At 38.6% G+C, this 20539-nt stretch overlaps 1 protein-coding gene across 3 annotated transcripts; it reads right to left on the bottom strand.

The window, feature by feature from the left end:
* Positions 1-6077: 6077 nt before the first annotated feature.
* On the bottom strand, positions 6078-18763 carry LOC127427896 (SH2 domain-containing protein 5-like). Of its 3 annotated transcripts, none has more exons than XM_051675814.1 (10): positions 18702-18763; positions 18478-18564; positions 18203-18283; positions 17189-17263; positions 16942-17088; positions 16212-16412; positions 15570-15750; positions 14289-14394; positions 7606-7762; positions 6078-6899 (listed from the first exon to the last, which is right to left on the bottom strand). In XM_051675814.1, exons 2-10 carry the CDS (start codon positions 18526-18528, stop codon positions 6708-6710), a joined length of 1191 nt encoding a protein of 396 aa, XP_051531774.1. In that variant the 5' UTR covers positions 18529-18564; positions 18702-18763; the 3' UTR covers positions 6078-6707. The 3 variants fall into 3 exon arrangements, with proteins under 3 accessions (XP_051531774.1, XP_051531776.1, XP_051531777.1); XM_051675816.1 differs by having other exon boundaries at positions 16942-17085; XM_051675817.1 differs by lacking the exon at positions 17189-17263.
* Positions 18764-20539: the final 1776 nt, after the last annotated feature.

Raw genomic sequence — 20539 nt, 5'->3', positions numbered from 1 at the left:
CCTGCGCACTGTGCACTAACTACAAATTAGCACTTTATTAGAAGGAACATTTTATTTGGATTCCTTCCTTTAAAGTATGATATTTAATTGTTGTAAATTGTTATCGAGCTCTACGCAATCAAAAATTCGTAGTTTTTCTCATTTTACTCTAATTTACTCATAGTACTATTACATCCAATGTAAAGCCATTATCTAAATTACTTTTAATTTTTTGATTTTATATATATATATATATATATATATATATATATATATATATATATATATATATATATATATATATATATATATACACCGATCAGCCACAACATTAAAAGCACCTGCCTAATATTGTGTAGGTCCCCCTCGTGCCGCCAAAACAGCGCCAACCAGCATCTCAGAATAGCATTCTCACCACAATTGTGCAGAGCAGTTATTTGAGTTACCGTAGACTTTTGTCGGTTCGAACCAGTCTGTCCATTCTCTGTTGAACTCTCTCATCAACAAGGCGTTTCAGAACTGCCGCTCACTGGATGTTTTTTTGGTTTTTGGCACCATTCGGAGTATAATCTAGGGACTGTTGTGTGTGAAAATCCCAGGAAATCAGCAGTTACAGAAATACTCAAACCAGCCCATCTGGTACCAACAATCATGCCATGCTCCAAATCACTGAAATCACATTTTCCCCATTCTGATGGTTGTTGTCAACATTAACTGAAGCTTCTGACCCATACCTGCATGATTTTATGCACTGCTGCCACATGATTGGCTGATTAGATAATTGCATAGATGATTGTTGGTGCCAGACGGGCTGGTTTGAGTATTTTTGTAACTGCTGATCTCCTGGGATTTTCACGCACAACAGTATACATTCATACACACACACACACACACACACACACACACACACACACACACACACACACACACATATATATATATATATATATATATATACAGGTGCTGGTCATATAATTAGAATATCATCAAAAAGTTGATTTATTTCACTAATTCCATTCAAAAAGTGAAACTTGTATATTATATTCATTCATTACACACAGACTGATATATTTCAAATGTTTATTTCTTTTCATTTTGATGATTATAACTGACAACTAAGGAAAATCCCAAATTCAGTATCTCAGAAAATTTGAATATTGTGAAAAGGTTCAATATTGAAGACACCTGGTGCCACACTCTAATCAGCTAATTAACTCAAAACACCTGCAAAGGCATTTAAATGGTCTCTCAGTCTAGTTCTGTACGCTACACAATCATGGGGAAGACTGCTGACTTGACAGTTGTCCAAAAGACGACCATTGACAAGTTGCACAAGGAGGGCAAGACACAAAAGGTCATTGCAAAAGAGTATGGCTGTTCACAGAGCTCTGTGTCCAAGCACATTAATAGAGAGGCGAAGGGAAGGAAAAGATGTGGTAGAAAAAAGTGTACAAGCAATAGGGATAACTGCACCCTGGAGAGGATTGTGAAACAAAACCCATTCAAAAATGTGGGGGAGAACCACTACGCACAGACGTATGCAAGACATGGGTTTCAGCTGTCGCATTCCTTGTGTCAAGCCACTCTTGAACAACAGACAGCGTCTGAAGCGTCTCGCCTGGGCTAAAGACAAAAAAGACTGGACTGCTGCTGAGTGGTCCAAAGTTATGTTCTCTGATGAAAGTAAATTTTGCATTTCCTTTGGAAATCAGGGTCCCAGAGTCTGGAGGAAGAGAGGAGAGGCACACAATCCACATTGCTTGAGGTCCAGTGTAAAGTTTCCACAGTCAGTGATGGTTTGGGGTGCCATGTCATCTGCTGGTGTTGGTCCACTGTGTTTTCTGAGGTCCAAGGTCAACGCAGCCGTATACCAGGAAGTTTTAGAGCACTTCATGCTTCCTGCTGCTGACCAACTTTATGGAGATGCAGATTTCATTTTCCAACAGGACTTGGCACCTGCACACAGTGCCAAAGCAACCAGTATCTGGTTTAAGGACCATGGTATCCCTGTTCTTAATTGGCCAGCAAACTCGCCTGACCTTAACCCCATAGAAAATCTATGGGGTACTGTGAAGAGGAAGATGTGATATGCCAGACCCAACAATGCAGAAGAGCTGAAGGCCACTATCAGAGCAACCTGGGCTCTCATAACACCTGAGCAGTGCCACAGACTGATCAACTCCATGCCACGCAGCATTGCTGCAGTAATTCAGGCAAAAGGAGCCCCAACTAAGTATTGAGTGCTGTACATGCTCATACTTTTCATGTTCATACTTTTCAGTTGGCCAAGATTTCTAAAAATCCTATCTTTGTATTGGTCTTAAGTAATATTCAAATTTTCTGAGATACTGAATTTGGGATTTTCCTTAGTTGTCAGTTATAATCATCAAAATGAAAAGAAATAAACATTTGAAATATATCAGTCTGTGTGTAATGAATGAATATAATATACAAGTTTCACTTTTTGAATGGAATTAGTGAAATAAATCAACTTTTTGATGATATTCTAATTATATGACCAGCACCTGTGTGTGTGTGTGTATATATATATATATATATATACACACACACACACACACACACACACACACACACACACACATGTTGGGTTTTCATGTTTTCTGAGGACTCTTCATAGACATAATGGTTTTTATAATGGACAAACTTCATATTTTATCTCCTAACCCTCACAGAAAACTTAAAAAAAAAAACATAATTTTGTATGATTTATAAGCTGTTTTCCTCATGGGGACTGATTGATTTTTTCCCTCAACGTCAAATATTTCAGGTTTTACTATCCTTGTGGGGACATTTGGTCCCCACAACGTAGGGAATACCTGGACACACACACACATATATATATATATATATATATATATACACACACACACACACATACACTGGCAGCCAAAAGTTTGGAATAATGTACAGATTTTGCTCTTATGGAAAGAAATTGGTACTTTTATTCACCAAAGTGGCATTCAACTGATCACAATGTATAGTCAGGACATTAATAACGTTTACTATTACTATTATAATTTAAAAAAAAAAAATGTTCAGAACTTCTTAAACGACTTCAAAGAATTCTCATCAAAAAATCATCCATGTACAGCAATGACAGCTTTGCAGATCCTTGGCATTCTAGCTGTCAGTTTGTCCAGATACTCAGGTGACATTTCACCCCACACATCCTGTAGCACTTGCCATAGATGTGGCTGTCTAGTCGGGCACTTCTCACACACCTTACAGTGTAGCTGATCCCACAAAAGCTCAATGGGGTTAAGATCCATAACACTCTTTTCTAATTATCTCTTGTCCAATGTCTGTTTTCTTGCCCACTCTAACCTTTTCTTTTTGTTTTTCTGTTTCAAAAGTGACTTTTTCTTTGCAATTCTTCCCATAAGCCCTGCACCCCTGAGTCTTCTCTTTACTGTTGTACATGAAACTGATGTTGAACGGGTAGAATTCAATGAAGCTGTCAGTTGAGGACATGTGAGGTGTCTATTTCTCAAACTAGAGACTCTGATGTACTTATCCTCTTGTTTAGTTGTACATCTGGCACTCCACATCCCTTTCTGTCCTTGTTAGAGCCAGCTGTCCTTTGTCTTTGAGGACTGTAGTGTACACCTTTGTATGAAATCAAAGATAGTGTTGGAGTGATGGCTGCTGGAAATGGGGCCTGTCTAGATTTGATCAAAAATGACTTTTTTCATATAGTGATAGTGCTGTTTGTTACATCAGTAATGTCCTGACTATACTTTGTGATCAGTTGAATGCCACTTTGGTGAAATAAAGTATCAATTTCCTTCCGAAACAGCAAAATCTGTACATTATTCCAAACTTTTGGTCGCCAGTATATATATATATATATATATATATATATATATATATATATATATATAAACACACACATACACATACACATACACATACATAAACTCAGCAAAAAAAGAAATGTCCTCACACTTTCAACTGCTTTTATTTTCAGCAAACTTGTGTAAATATTTGTATGCACATCTAAGACATAAACTTAACAAGTTTCACAGACATACGACTAACAGAAATGGAATAATGTGTCCCTGAACAAAGGGGGGGGGGGGGGGGGGTCAAAATCAAAAGTAACAATCAGTATCTGGTGTGGCCACCAGCTGCATTAAGTACTGCAGTGCATCTCCTCCTCATGGACTGCACCAGATTTGCCAGTTCTTGCTATGAGATGTTACCCCACTCTTCCACCAAGGCACTTGCAAGTTCCAGGACATTTATGGGGGGAATGGCCTTAGCCCTCACCCTCCGATCCAACAGGTCCCAGACGTGCTCAATGGGATTGAGAGGTCTTGCAGGAAATCAAGCACAGAATGAGCAGTATGGCTGGTGGCATTGTCATGCTGGAGGGTCATGTCAGGATGAGCCTGCAGGAAGGGTACCACACGAGGGAGGAGGATGTCTTCCCTGTAACACACAGCGTTGAGATTGCCTGCAATGACAACAAGCTCAGTCCGATGATGCTGTAACACACCGCCCCAGACCATGACGGACCCTCCACCTCTGGATCGACCCCGCCCAAGAGTACTGGCCTCGGTGTATTGCTCATTCCTTTGACGAAAAACGTGAGTCCGACCATCACCCCTGGTGAGACAAAACCGTGACTCATCAGTGAAGAGCACTTTTTGCCAGTCCTGTCTGGTCCAGCGAAGGTGGGTTTGTGCCCATAGGCGACGTTGTTGCCGGTGATGTCTGGTAAGGACCTGCCTTACAACAGGCCTACAAGCCCTCAGTCCAGCCTCTCTCTGCCTATTGCGGACAGTCTTAGCACTGATGGAGGGATTGTGTGTTCCTGGTGCAACTTGGGCAGTTGTTGTTGCCATCCTTTACCTATCCCGCAGGTGTGATATTCGGATGTACCAATCCTGTGCAGGTGTTGTTACATGTGGTCTGCCACTGCAAGGATGATCAGCTGTCCTTCCTGTAGTGCTGTCTTAGGCATCTCACAGTACGGACATTGCAATTTATTGCCCTGGCCACATCTGCAGTCCTCATGCCTCCATGCAACATGCCTAAGGCACGTTCACGCAGATGGTGCGTTGGTGTTTTTCAGAGTCAGTAGAAAGGTCTCTTTAGTGTCCTAAGTTTTTATAACTGTGACATTAATTGCCTACCATCTGTAAGCTGTTAGTGTCTTAACAACCGTTCCACAGGTGCATGTTCATTAATTGTTTATGGTTCATTGAACAAGCATGGAAAACATTGTTTAAACACTTTACAATAAAGATCTGTAAAGTTATTTGGATTTTTACAAAATTATCTTTAAAATACAGTGTCCTGAGAAAGGGACATTTCTTTTTTGCTAATATATATATATATATATATATATATATATTATATACACACACACATTTAAATATTTTTTTGCATAAATAAAATTAAGTCTGTTCTGAGGATCATTAATATTTTTGCATTAAGACATTCTTTTCATGACAATCACATTTCCCCCAAAATTCTCATTTTTGCAATATGAAAAAAAGTTACTCATTGCACGCTCAAAAAATATTTTTGCCTATTTTTAAGATTTACGCATTCCAATTTCATAAAAACTTAATTCAAATTTAATTATGTAATTCTTAAAATAATATCCTTAAACCTTAAAATATTTAGATTTTTATTTTAGTTCTCAATTCAATTTGATGGAATTTATTTTATACAACTGAAATGCATAAATCTTAAATTTATTTTTTGAGTGCCTTTATAGCTACAGTAATGAAAGTCATCCTTTCTACACACAATGATAATTTTTTTTTATTAAAATCACCCAATTAAATTCAATACAAAAAATACTCCCATTATGTTTGAATAATATTATTTAATTATATAACTATAATTAAAATAGTTTAATATTCAAATTTTTTTTTTTTTTTTTTTTTTGTGCATTATGGTAATGTGAGTTTTTTCTCTACATACTACAGCAATTATATTTTTTCTCTATTTTGGGGTGAAATGTTACCATGTTCTTGATAGGTTTTCTTGAGATTCTACTAGTTAAATTGTCCTACTGTACGACACCTCAAAAGACTGAATCTTGAAAGAACAGCAAACAAACATGATCGTAAAAAAAGTTTATGTAAAGAGGCGAGACAATTAATTTACATTGGTGCAAAGGCAATAATAAAAAAGGAGTGTTTTCAAGAAAGAAAAAAAGTGCATTTAAGAAGTAGAAAACATTATGGACCATCAACTGGATAGTGGAAGTTTTTAGAAATTGAGGTCATCACTCAAGTGCTCTAAACTGGTGCCAATACATAACCCCAAAAGACCAATATATAAAACCCACGATACCAATATATACAGCTTCCATATAGGTGGACAGGGATTTTAAGGCATAACACAGGGTACATACAAAGATACAGTCTGTGCCTTTGATAAACTTGTTAAGTATACATTTAAAAGCTGACATTCACATGATAAACAATCTCAATAAGTGCATATTCCCTATAAAAAAATAAATACAAAAAAAACTCCAGTGCTTCAGGTGAGTTAAAGTTATTGAGGTTATTATTGCAAACAGGCAAAACAACAGTGTCTATAGAAAATAAATTGTGCAAGTGATTTAGATCCTAGATAGGAAGCCTTACAAATGTCAGCAGCTATTGAATCTTTAAAAATGTAAAATAATAAGAGTGGTTATATTGATTAAAAAAATGGTAATAACCACATTGGGGGAAAGACAGGATTCATACAAAACTTTGGTTTTTAAATGTGCCTTTCTTGCTGTCTTGTTGTGTAAGTGAGCTCTTGTTCACCATTTCCTCCCAATCATAGCAGTGGTTGACACGGGTGCTGCTCAGAGAACATTCCAGCTCCTCACTGAACTCGGTGTAGTGTTCGATCAAAGCAGCGAGGCTTTCAAACTCATTGTGGAATTTCTGCATGAAGAAGATTAAACACTGTACTTCCAAAAGCAGTTATAGAGCACTAGGAAACACTACAGTTCATTTCAAGGAATAGTTCACCCATAAATGAGAATTATGTCATTTACTCACCTTCATGTTGCTCCAAACCCATATGACTGACTTTCTTATGTGGAAAACACAAACTATTTTTTTTTCTAATCTTCACACAGCTTTTCACCATATAATGAAAGTGAGTAGTGCCCCGGGCTGTCAAGCTCCAAAAAACAAAACCACTTGCCTTCAAAATATCAAACTCATTGGATCTTGCATCAATTTCATGATGTTTGAGGAGACGTGCAAAAACCAATCAGGTTCGATGTTACTGACGTAGTTGCCACATTTGATTTTACTGCTGAATACAGGAATTGATCCAGGATTTCATTTGAGAGCGAATAACAACATTGAGTCTGTTCATCACACAAAGTTGTCATATGGCTTCCAAGACTTGTAACAAAGAGCATGAGTCGTATAGACTCCATTTACTGTGGTTTTCTGGTGGTTTTGCTTTTTGGAGCTTGACAGCAATGAGTCAATGTTCACTTTGTTTGAGTGTAAAGATTTTTTTCCCTTTTGTTTTCCACGAAAGAAAGTCATGCATGTTTAAAACAACATTAGAGCGAGCAAATTAAGACATAATTTTCATTTCTGGATAACTATCCCTTTAAATTCTTTTGCTCACCTCAAGGTGGAATTTCCCCTTGGAATTCTTTATAGCAAGGGTTGCCAGACCTGATGGAAAGCGAACTATAAGAGACCCACGATTGGGCTTTTTGGGATGAGGACACAGAAGGAAGGCACCAAGGACATCATCTGCCAGCAGCGAAGAGCTACAATCACTGTGATCGAAACAAAAGTGTTAAATAAAAATTGAGAACACTAAATACAAATACTAGACAAGGAGCTTGCTCTGTGAATGACCTTCCTAAATATAAACCCTTATATTTATGGGAGAGATATTATATATATCTTTACCTGCTGCAAAGATATAGCAGCCAATCAAATGACAGAATAAAATATCTATATACTCAAAGAAATATATATTAGTCTTTTTTTTTAAAGATTTATGCATTTTAATTTCATAAAATTTAATCAAATTTTTATATATATATATATATATTTTAAGTTTTATTAAATTTAGTTAATTATCACTATTCAATTTGATTTTCCCCTGATAGTAAAAATTTGTGTGAGAGTCTTGAGTGGCCTATCCGACATCGTGTATAAGCAACATGATCCAGCGGTTATTAAAAGAGAAGAAACTTCTGGTCCCAACAGCTGGATTTATTTCATGTAATTTGTTTGTTAAGCACTGATCCCTGATCCCATTCTGATTGCCACTTGTTTTGACATACAAATGTATGATTGGTTTCAGATCTGTGGAAGGTATTGAGCACTTTTTGAGTTCTGTAGATAATGCTTCTTTGGCAGCATTATCTGTTTGCTCATTTCCAAAGATTCCACAGTGGCCAGGTACCCAGCAGATAATGATGTTAAAATTGAGCTTCAAGGGATGACAATTTGATTAAAATCTTTACAATTGTTGGATAATCAGTTTTAATAGATTCTAGTGCTTTAAGACATGATTTTGTGCAGTCTCAGTGAACTTCAGCGCCAACAGTAGAGCATTGGCCTCTGCAGTGAAAATTGAGATTTGGTCAGGCATATGTATACACTGACGTAGTTGATTTGTTGCAAAAGCCGCAGACACATGATTTTCAGATTTAGATCCATCTGTATAAAGTGGAATAAGTAATGGGAACATTTGTCTAATATCCAGAAGTTGTTGGTGATAATCATTTGGATGAGTTTTTGACTTTTTGTTTCTCGTTAAATCCAGAAGGATTTTTGGTTTTCTGAGGTCCCATGGAGAAATTTACAAAAATGAGTTTGTTCCAAAATGTTTAAATCCACTTTTAAATTCTCCAGATGAGGTTTAATGTGTAGACCAATTGGGCGGATGTAACTTGTTTGTTTTTTTGTCATACGTTATTGAAAGTTGAGGTGAAAAGACTGCTGGATAGGCCGGATTTTCTTTATTTGTGTTAAGCTTGACTGCGTTTTGTAAAGCCAGCTTCAGGCATGTTTTCCAAAGAATGCTCATTAGCCTCCACATAAAAACTTTGGATCGGTGACGTTCTGAAAGTTTCCAAAGCCAGTCGTATACCTTGGTGGTGTATAGTATCCAAAAGTCGAATATACAATTTTCTTGCTGAAACATAGACTATACTTCCATAGTCCAGCTTTGAGCGAATCAGTGTTCTATATAGATTTAGGAGGATTGAGCTGTCTGTACACCATTTTGTCTTAGATAAAACCTTTAAAATGTTCATGGCTTTAAACATCTCTTTTTTAAATAACTTAATATGAGGAATAAAGGACAGTTTGCTGTCAAAGGTGATGCCAAGAAATTTGGTCTCTTTTACAACCTTGATGGGGACTCCATTCATATGCAATTCTGGATCATTGTGCAGAGAGCGAAGTTGGCAGAAATGCATGCAAACCGTTTTTGCCTTTGAAAACTTGAAGCCATTTAACATCGACCAAGTTTGTATTTTATTTCTCTTCACTTGAATTTTCTGCTACATATTGCTCATTTACTTGCTTCTATAGCATATTCAGATGCCATCTACATATAAGCTACAGTGATTATCTGAACCAATTACTTTTGTAATGCTATTTATTTTAATACTAAAATGAGTTACTGATTAAATACTTCCTTGAGGCACTCCAAGTTCTTGTCTATGTAGGTCAGACAAGGTGTTATCTACCTAGACTCTAAAAAGTTTGATAAAAATCTTTCAATAAAAACTGGTAAACGTCCTCTTAAACCCAGATGATACAAATCCTTTAAAATGCCATACTTCCATGTTTCTCTAAATAAAAATAAATAAATAAATAAATGCTACAACATGTTCTTTCTTAATAAAAGCATCATGTATATAGCTTTCCAGAGTGATGAGGTGGTCTATTGTGATTCGACCCTTCCTGAATCCACACTGGGCATTACTTATATGACATTTAAATTCCAGTATCCAAACTAGACGATCATTGACCATCCTCTCCATTGTTTTGCATAAGCAGATGGTCAAGGCTATAGGGCGATAGTTGTTGGGATCATTATGGTCTTTCCCTGTCTTTGGAATGGGTATAATTTCTGCTTCCTTCCAAGCGGGTGGAATATTTCCTGATATCCATATCCAAATGAAGTTAACAATTTTAAGAAGCATAGTTAGAGTAGTGTGAGGTAGATTCTTTAAAAATTGGTAGTGGATTTTGTCAGGTCCAATGGCTGTGTTGTGGGATCTTTTTATAGCTCTTAGTAGCTCTACCATGGAAAATGGCTGGTCATATGTTTCCATATTGCTTGAGGAAAAGTTCGCCTTTTTCTTCTCTTGTTGAGCTTGGATTATTTGGAAGGCAGATTTCAATCGATGTTTGCAGTTTCTTGTTTTGAAGTTAAAGGTGAAACTTGATGTTTGACATGTTATATTTGTGGACCACTGTTCTTGCCCTTCATCCTCCATATCAGATTCCAGACTTTATTTGATGAAGTGCTTGCTGAGAAGCTGGACACATCTTTTCCAGCTTTCCTTTTTTGCTTCATTTATAGTTCTTGCTATACTTTTTTCCTCCCCTTTTTCTCCCCAATTTGGAATGCCAGTCCTCATGGTGGTGTAGTGACTCACCTAAATCCAGAGGATGAAATCTCAGTTGCCTCTGCGTCTGAGACTGTCAACCCGCACATCTTATCACGTGGCTTGTTGAGCGCTTTAATGCAGAGACATAGCACGTGTGGAGGCTTCAAGCCATCCACCGCGGCATCAATGCACAACTCACCACGCGCCCCACCGAGAGCAAACCACATTATAGTGACCACAAGGAGGTTAACCGGGCCAATTTGGTTGCTTAGGGGACCTGGCTGGAGTCACTCAGCACACCCTGGGATTCGAACTCGTTAACTCCAGGGGTGGTAGTCAGTGTCTTTACTCGCTGAGCTACCCAGGCCACCTCTATGCTCTACATCTTTTGAGTTTAATAAGATTTTCAGTAATTGGAGGTCTGAAGAAGAGTCAGCTTTTTTCCTCTCTTTTACAGCTTTTTTACACATCAAATCATGGAAGCCACCTACATTTTCTATTATAAGAAGTTCTCAGAATAGTGTCATTTGCTATGGATATAAGTGTTTCAGTAAAGTTCTTAGTAGCATTAGGAACTCTTGTAACAGAGGATTTGAATCTGGTCCCAATTTGCTTTTTTAATTTGCCATCATTGTACACTTGTTTCTTCTCTTCCTTTGATGGTTAAAATGAGTGGAAAGTGGTCTTATGCCAAACTTTCCATGAGAGGTCTAAAAATAACTCAGGCTGACAGATTGTTAGATCAGTTGCCGAGTATGTTCCATGCCCTGGGTGTAATAAATATGTGATCCATCATTTAGAAGACATAAGGCATGGTTATCTATAAAATCTTCAATCCTCTTTCCTTTAGTGCTGCAATGGTTACTGCCCCATAAAATGTTATGGCTGTTAAAATCTCACATGATTATAAAAGGAGAAGGGAGCTGAGCAACCAGATTATCCAGGCCCATGTGCGTTATATTCAAGTCAGGAGGAACGTAAATAGAGCAGACTGTAATGGTTTTCTGTAGGGTCAAACGCACTGCTGTTACCTGTAGATTGCTGTTAATACTGATATGACTATGAATCACATCAGTTCTGATTAAAATGGCTGTACCTCCAGAAGCCTGTCTATTGTTAGGTCCAAAGGTATTAAAAGCTGTACATTTTTTAAAAGAGAGGGTACAATCTGATGATAGTTGTGTCTCCTGAAGACAAATGACAAGAGGATTGATAACTGCAGCTAAACGCTGTAACTCAGTATAATTAGCCCTGAGGCCATAACAGTTCCATTGGATGATAAAACTCTCCATTATCAGGTAGGTAAAATAGGGACGGTTGACCTAATTTTGCCTTAAGGAGATGGACTTCTACTATGGTGTCCACTCTCTCTCATTTCAACATCTTTAATATGTTTTGTCTTTTGAAGTTTCATCTTGGGGTACTTTTGATTGTGATGAGATAATCTTGTGTATTTCTTTTTGAAGTTTGATTTTCATTTGTTGAACTCTGATTGGATTGGATATCAATTACAAGAGGCTTACTTTGAGTTCTTGTATTCTTGGTCCTTGGGAGAAGTTTATTATTGTTAACTGTTTGGGGTTTGTCTTTATGCATCCAGGTGAGATCTGTCTGGCTGTTCTCATAGCTGTTTTGACAACAGAGGCAAATGTTTTATTCAGTGTATAAGGGACAGTGTATAAAGTACATCTGATCCTCTGTATTTCCTTCTCCTTGACCCCCATGGGGCATTCTGAATGATGCAGCTTAATGACTTCCTGTACAATAACAGCACTTCTGTGGTTTTTGACAACTCTCCTTATTATGGTCTTCCTCACCACAGTTGCAGCAGATGTGTTTGTTTTTACAGCCATTAGATCCATGTCCATACTTTTGACAGATAAACATCACAATGGGTTGGGTACAAATAAGTCCACTGGAACGCTAAGATATCCAATTAAAATCCAATTACTGGGGTAGAGGTTTGTTAAAAGTAATGATGTACGTACCAGTCTTTATCATTCGGTCTTCTCTCGATTATAATCCTTTTCACATTTTTTATACCTCAAGTCTTGAGCTCGTGAGTTATTTCTTCTTTGTCTACATCATCCAACTCTCTGGTCCTTTGCTGTAATTCAGCATTGGATGAGGAGATTGCCTTTATCTGAACTCCAGCGAACAGGTTGGCATGTAGAAGGTTCTCAGCACTGGCCTTTTTACAGCATTCCAAAAGAATTTGACCAGATCTTAATTTTTTAACTTCTTTCACTGTTCCTGCTACTCCTGCAATAACCTTATGTATGGCAAAAGGTGAAAGATTAGTGACTGGCAAATCTGGTGATACAGCATCAATGACAATACATTTTGGCCAATCATCACTTCTTGACATGGGATCACATCTATTTTCTTAGCTACAATCTGTATCCAGGTCCAAAAATCACTTTTTTGAGGTGTGTTTTGTAGCCATGTTTAATGTTTTCAGTTTCATCATCTCTACTCCCCACCCACCTTGGAGCCAAAAAAAAGGGATGGACAGCGCCGTGGATTTCCAGCAACTTATGCATCAGGGATACTGGGATGATGTACTAGAGCAAAAAGAGGAACAAGTTGCTCAGTTCACTTGATTGGCCCTTAGCCAATGCCTACTGGGGAGTCTGAAAAGATATCAGATGTCGAGTTATCACAGAGTTTTCCTAGGTCATGTATTGACCAGCCAATTGATTGGATCGAGCCATTCCAATCTCCCATCTAGGTGAAGCAGGAGTGTGGCATGGGGGGGCGTGGTCATGTGTCTGTCTGCGGGAGAGGGAAAGCGGTAAGGCTTGTCACCTGGGCTGTAATTACCCTCCGCTACTACCTGCTGGGGTGGGCCTTCACCGTCTGTTCCGATCACGCTCCTCTGCAGTGGCTCCAACGCATGAAAGATACTAATGTGCGGATCACCCGTTGGTATCTGGCTCTTCAGCCCTTTAAGTTCGAGGTGATCCACAGACCTGGGACGCAGATGGTTGTGGCGGAATTTCTCTCCAGAAAAAGGGGGTGCGGGGGGAGGCAGGCTGGATGTTGCCCTGGCCTGAGTCGGCGGTGGGGGTATGTGGCATGGGGGGGCATGGTCATGTGTCTGTCTGCGGGAGAGGGAAAGCGGTAAGGCTCATCACCTGGGCTGTAATTGACACCTGTATCTCATACTCAGAGAGGGAGTGGCAAGGAACTGCCGCATCTCGTTGCACTTATCCCTCTCCTCGGCTGATTAGCACGATTGGGGGCCGGGCATGCATAGTCATGGCCCGGCCCTCCTCCTCGTCACAAGGACCCAAAGTACTGTGTTGAAATAGAGGCAGCCACAGCAAACCACATTCCTCAAGGACCAGGATCTCTTCCTCCACCGACACAAGTCACAACTCACGGCAAACGAGTTGTCCCTTCTGTCGCTTCTTGCAACAATATTGAGATACTAAAGACCCATTTTTCTCCGGGTCCTTATGGAGAGATGAAAAGATAGTGTTTACATCTTAGAATAGGAATGTAAAAAATTAAGTATTAATAGCTGTAACCCTAGCAAGGGAGGCTTTAAGGGTTGATCTCTCTTGTACACGGAGAAGACCCTAGCACTACGGAGGGAAGGAGCATGCCCCTGTTCCTTTCATGAGCAACCACCATAAAGAAAAGTAATAGATCTTTGTGATTCAGCAATTAGTTAATACTAGTGCAACGTACCATCAGTACCATCACGGTTCATACTGACCTAGACAGACCAGCCCAGCACCACACAGCTTGAGCCAGAGCTTCTTCTGTCTCTGCCAAATTGGGTTCTCGAGTCCTGCATGCTTTTGCACTTTCCTGATCCTTTTCTATTTCACACAGAGAAAAGATTCTTTAGATTCCCATAGGAATCAATATCTCATTGGTCTCACAAACGATACACCAATGTTTGCTTTGGTGAAAGGGGCAATCCTAGTTTGGACAGAGCACAATTTCAGTCTTTAGAAAAGCATTTTAAAGAAATTATTCGGAATAGTACAATCACTATATTGATTGCAGAGAAAATGCAACCAAACATTTTTTTTAAAGTTCTAAAGATTTAAAAGGGTAGTTCACCTAAAAATGAAAAAGCTCTCATTTACTCACCCTCATGCCATCCCAGATGTGTATGACTTTTTTCTTCAGCAGAACACAAACAAAGTTTTAAAATAATATTTAATCTCTTCAGGTCCATAAAATGCAAGTGAATGGTGATCAGACCTTTGTAGCTCCAAAAATAAAAAAAGGCAGCAAAAAAAGTAATCCATATGACTCCAGTGTTTAAATCCATATCTTCAGAAGCAATATAATAGGGGTGGGTGAGAAACAGATCAAAATGCAAGTTTTTACTCTAAATCTCCACTTTCACTTTTACATCTGAAAGTCACATGTGGTGCCTGTTTAGTTTCAATTTCACATCTGAAAGTTAAAGTAGAGATCTAGAGTAAAAAAGAGCTTGAATATTGTTCTGTTTCTCACCGACACTTACAGGTATTATATCGCTTCTGAAGATATGGATTTAACCACTGGAGTCTTATGGATTACTTTTATGTTTGCTTTGTGATTTTTGGAGCAACAAAGGTCTGGTCACCATTCACTTGCATTTATGGATCTACAGAGCTGAGATATTCTTCTAAAAATCTTTCATTTTCTTTCTTCTGCAGAAAACAAACATTCACATCTGGGGTGGCATGAGGGTGAGTAGATGATAAGAGAATTTTTGGGTGAACTATCCCTTTAATGCCGCAGTGTGTAATTACTGGGGGGGGGGGGGGGGGTTGATGTTTGAAACTTGTTTGAAAATAGTTATAGTCTGTTTCATGCCACTAGTGGCACAGAAATTACACACGTCACAAAATTAAAATCACAATGATAAAAATTGTGTTTTTCCTCGAGGTTTATTTAATCCTCTGGGTCTCAATTAGGCCAACCATCATAACTAGACATGTGCATTACCTAATGAACTCTCTCACTCTCGACAGTGTTCTATGAACACTTATCCCACCTTGTGGAGCACTCAGTTTATCCTGCAGATGGCGCTGTTTGAGGGGAGTAAAGGTAAATGAGCGGTATGCTCCAGAGCGCAGCTTTTTGGTCCGGATCGCCATTTTACGAACTATAGTGGGAGAGGAAGTAGGGCCCTCCTCAGGACTGCTCACACGCTCTGTGATTGGCTCAGAGAAAACCTGCAGAGGGAAACCAAGATGACCATCTTGTAGAATAGTACAGTATTCCATTTATTGGAATATTCCAAACTCTGGTATTTGACATCTTAAAAAGACTACTGCAGGTTATTTACAGCTTAAGCTCTTAAATTCGTAACTGAAGAAAATAATTTCAACAATTAAAAAAAAAAAAAAAAAAAAAAAAAAAAAAACTGTATACTGAAAAGCATATCCATCTAAAACAGCAGTCCAAACCTCAAAATAATGATTTTTAGACAACTTCGCAGCTAAAGAAACAAAAATGTTTAGGGATGAATTTAACTAAATAGAAGCTTCACGTTTCTGTATTTCAAACCTCTGGACTGCTTGCCAGCTAAGCTTACAGTGCAAGTATATTTTTTTATTAAATTATTTCACTTGTTTCCAATCATAGTTATGTTAAGCCTTAAAAGAAATGTGGCTACACTAGATAACTTGTGTACCTTTGCCCCTGGCAGGAGGCCTTGAGTTGGGGCCCTTCGGAAGGACACCAAGGCACTAACACTAAGAGGGAAACCATGATTAAGCAGTGATGGGGTTCGAGTGGGTTTCTTCCTTGAACACTCATTCTGAGCCTCCTCTGGGTGCTTCTCCAGGAAATACAGTTGGAAACAGCGGCAAAGCAGCAGATTCAGGAACTGGGCCTTGATTTGGGAAAAACAAAAACAACAATAATAAAAACACCCCCCCAAAACAGAATAGATTCAGAAACAGAACAGAAACAAAAACAAACTAGAACACAAAACTAAACAAAAAACTAAACAAAAAAAAACAAACACAACAGAAAGAAAACAGAAATGAAAATAAACAAACCAAAACACCAAAAGAACCGAAAAACAAAACAAACCAGAACAGAACAGAAACAAACAAGAAATGTAAACAAAACTCTCAAATTAAAAATCACAACACTCAATGTGGTGCGGGGTGTATTTTTATTTATGAATCTGGTTTAACTTCATTTGAGATATTTGAAGCAAGCAGATAAATTTGGCAGTACATATCAGAAGAAAAAAAAAAAACTTGACACTTGAAAGTCTTGACACTTCTAAATATTACTACAGGGGAAAAACATAAATCCACAGTCTTAATTCTAGAACTGACATGCAAAATATTACATACATACAACACTGCTAAGAGTTTGTGGTGGATGGGTTTTGTCATGTTGAGACTTACAGCTCGTACATGTCTGGCTCTGAAGAGGTGGCAGTAGAGCTGCGCATCAGAACCTCCAGGATTATGAGAGACAAAGGCAAACTGGGCATCAGACGGACAGGTGGTGGACAGCGAGACTCGACACGTGGCATGAGCCATGAGGAGCTTCTGAGGAGATACCAGACACAAGTTCAACCTTATGACTTACAAAGCAGAGAGGATGTTCAGAAGAACATTCAGAGAAGAAATCAAACGCATTTGATCTTACCGTTTCATCTTCATCATAAACTTTGACTCCTTTGACAGAGAATTTTAATAAAACTGCACGCTTGCTCCTGCAATTCTGCAATTATAGATGATCAAACTTCATCTACATGACTAGTCAAAAGTTTGGACTCACTTACTCATTCTGAATGATTACTATTTTTCACATTTTAAAATAGTAAAGTCATCAAAACGATGAAATAACACAAATCAAAGTAGGGGAATTATTCAGTAACCAAAAATGTTAAACAAAAACCATTTTATGTTTTACTTTCTTCAAAGTAGCCACCCTTTGCTTAGATAACAGTTCACATGTCAAAAGGTTAGTTTTTTAAATAAATTAATAAATTGTGCCTGTGTATTACTTTAATTTCAAGCATTTGGTTTTAGAAAGATATTTGAGCTCCGTAGGTCCATACTATGCAAGTGAATAGAGACCAAAACTTTGAAGCTCCACAAAGCACATAAAGGCATTATAAAAGTAATCCATACGACTCCAGTGGTTAAATTAATGTCTTCAGAAGCGATCTAATTGATTTTGGGTGAAAACAGACCAAAATATAACACTTTTTTTTACTACATCTTGCCATTGCAGTCTCAAGAACCGATCATGATCGATTACTCTTCCTAGTGCTTGAAGCATGCACCTAGCACTAGATGGTGCTATAGGAAGTGTAATCAAGCTTGAAATCATGATTGCCAAGATTTATAGTGAAAAAGCAGTTATATTTTGGTCTGTTCTCATCCAAAAATGGTTGAGATATTCTTGTAAAAATCTTCGTTTGGTTCAGCGGAGGAAAGAAAGTCATACACATCTGGGATGGCATGAGAGTGAGTAAATGATGAGAGAATTCACATTTTTGGGTGAACTACTGCTTTAAATAAAAAGGTTTTTAAGATTATGGGAAACAAATTGAGTCAAGTGTGTCCAAACATTTGACTGGTAGTGTAGAGGTAAACAAATATTAAAAAGGAAGCAGACATACACTTCAGAGTCTTTCCACAGAACACAAATTACCTTTAGGGACTTTAGCTGAGTGTGCAGCTGCTGAATTTGATCATCCAAACAACTGTCATCTACAGGAAACGAGCCAATATACTAGAGAAATGGAGAAGACATGAATTCTTAGTTAGCCAAGACGGAGTTCATGATGCCATCATCCTTCACACTGACTCAACGGTCTGAGAACAACCACCATCAACATTTCCTGCATTCCTCATACATTAAACCACAGATCTTAAAACTAACACAGTTGCAAAATTAGATCAACGCCATTAAAAAGTTTATTTCACCTCAGCAGATCTTGTAACAATCCCATTCTCTCTGCCAGCCGTCTCACCCATGTCTCAGTCCGTGCTTGGAGTTGTTTGCCTTATGTACTGTTTAATAATAATAATAATAACAAGAGGTCAGCACGTTTGTCGTAACTAACAAAGAAGTTTCAACAAGTTAGAACTGCATTAGGATTTATACAAATAAGAACACTGAATAAGCAGTGAATTTCAAGCGACTGAACCTGACAGGGTGGGTCGAATCCTCCGTCTGAACGCTGAAGTTTGGCAATCCTGACTCACCTTAATTAAATCCCACCTACCAAAGCGAGACTGGATCCATCCCAATGGATCTTACAACATCCGCCTACAAGATGAGGAAATTTTCTGGTTAGACAAATGAGAGTGGATACAGTGGTTAGTGTCTGGAATTTTGACTCATCCAAGCGAATCAATTCTTTCGAAATTTCATAGAATCATTTAAAAGAACAATTCAGTGATTCGTTTACGCCTCACTCAACCGTGTTACTAGCTAAACATGGCGATAAAATATGTAGTTAAATAGTGTTGTTTTGTGACTTGTTTCGTTCAGCTAGTTTCTGGTCGTTCATGCCCCCGGGGTAAGCTGACCCCCCACCCCCCTTAACTTTTTCTGGCACTAAATCTCATCTCAACACCTTTATTGAATGTCTGTGCTCCTCTTAATCTTCAGAATCAGAATGAGCTTTATTGCCAAGTATGCTTCCACATACAAGGAATTTGTCTTGGTGACAGAAGCTTCCAGTGCACAAACAACAATGAGAGAGAGAGAGAGAGAGAGAGAGAGAGAGAGAGAGAGTGTAAAATAAAAAGCGAATAGAAATATATATATATATATATATATATATATATATATATATATATATATATATATATATATATATATATTATTAGTATGTACAATTACAAATCTGTTATATGCTAAGAGGTAGGATATGTTAAATAATATTATTGACTAGGCTGTGTACTGCACATAATTATAGTATAGTTTTTAACTGTTCATGAGATGGATAGCCTGAGAGCAAAAACTGTTCTTGTGCCTGACGGTTCTGGTGCTTAGTGCTCTGTATTGTCGGCCAGAAGGCAACAGTTCAGAAAGGTAGTGGGCTGGGTGAGTGGGGTCCAGAGTGATTTTTCCAGCACTTTTCCTAACTCTGGAAGAGTACAGTTCTTAAAGGGAGGGCAAGGGGCAACCAATAATCCGCTCAGCAGTCCGAACTGTCCTTTGTAGTCTTCTGATGTCCGATTTCATAGCTGAACCAAACCAGACAGTTACTGAAGTGCAGAGGACAGACTCAGTGACTGCTGAGTAGAACTGGATTAGCAGCGCCTGTGGCAGGTTGAACTTCCTCAACTGGCGAAGGAAGCACAACCTCTGCTGGACCTTTCTCACAATGGAATCAATGTGGGTCTGGGAGATGGTAGAGCCCAGGAACTGCTGCCACAGTGCTGTTTAGAATGGTGAGCGGGGTCAATGTTGGGGTGTTCCTCCTAAAGTCCACTATCATCTCCACCGTTGTTTTGACTGCACCAGTAAGCCAGCCATTCAACCTCCCTTCTGTATGCAGACTCATCATCATCTTGGAAGAAGCCGATGACAGTAGTGTCATCTGCAAATTTCAAGAACTTGACAGAGAGGTCCTTGGCGGTGCAGTCATTTATGTATTGGGAGAAGAGTAGTCGGGAGAGCACACATCCCTGGGGGGCACCAGTGCTGATCGTACATGTGCTGGAAGTGAATTTCTCAAGTCTCACTAACTGCTGCCTATCTGTCAGAAAGCTGGTGATCCACTGACAAATAGATGTTGGAACAGAGAGCTGGGTTAATTTATTCCATAGGAAAGCTGGGATGATGGTGTTGAAAGCCGAACTGAAGGAAGTGTTGGTGTTTGTGTGAAGTGAAGGTCAGAGTGGGTGTAGGGTGTGAGACTGGGCTTTTCAAATCTACAGTAAAACACATTCAAGTCGTCAGCCAGTTGTTGGTTCCCTACAGTGTTGGTGGATGGTGTCTTGAAGTTAGTAATGTTTTTCAGGCCTCTCCACA

This window comes from Myxocyprinus asiaticus, chromosome 37 (genome assembly GCF_019703515.2).
Source record: "Myxocyprinus asiaticus isolate MX2 ecotype Aquarium Trade chromosome 37, UBuf_Myxa_2, whole genome shotgun sequence".
Classification (NCBI taxonomy): domain Eukaryota; kingdom Metazoa; phylum Chordata; class Actinopteri; order Cypriniformes; family Catostomidae; genus Myxocyprinus; species Myxocyprinus asiaticus.
The sequence above is the reverse complement of the archived record's forward strand: the minus strand, read 5'-3'. Positions and strand labels throughout refer to the sequence as shown.

Bases quoted from the DNA above. Each gene is read 5' to 3' on its own strand.
- LOC127427896 (XM_051675814.1), bottom strand. From the start codon at position 18,528: ATGGGTGAGACGGCTGGCAGAGAGAATGGGATTGTTACAAGATCTGCT. The intron at 18,284-18,477 runs GTGAAATAAACT...CCATTTCTCTAG, and splicing joins TTGTTACAAGATCTGCTGAG to TATATTGGCTCGTTTCCTGT. The intron at 7,763-14,288 runs GTCAGTATGAAC...TTTCGATCACAG, and splicing joins TGCTGGGCTGGTCTGTCTAG to TGATTGTAGCTCTTCGCTGC.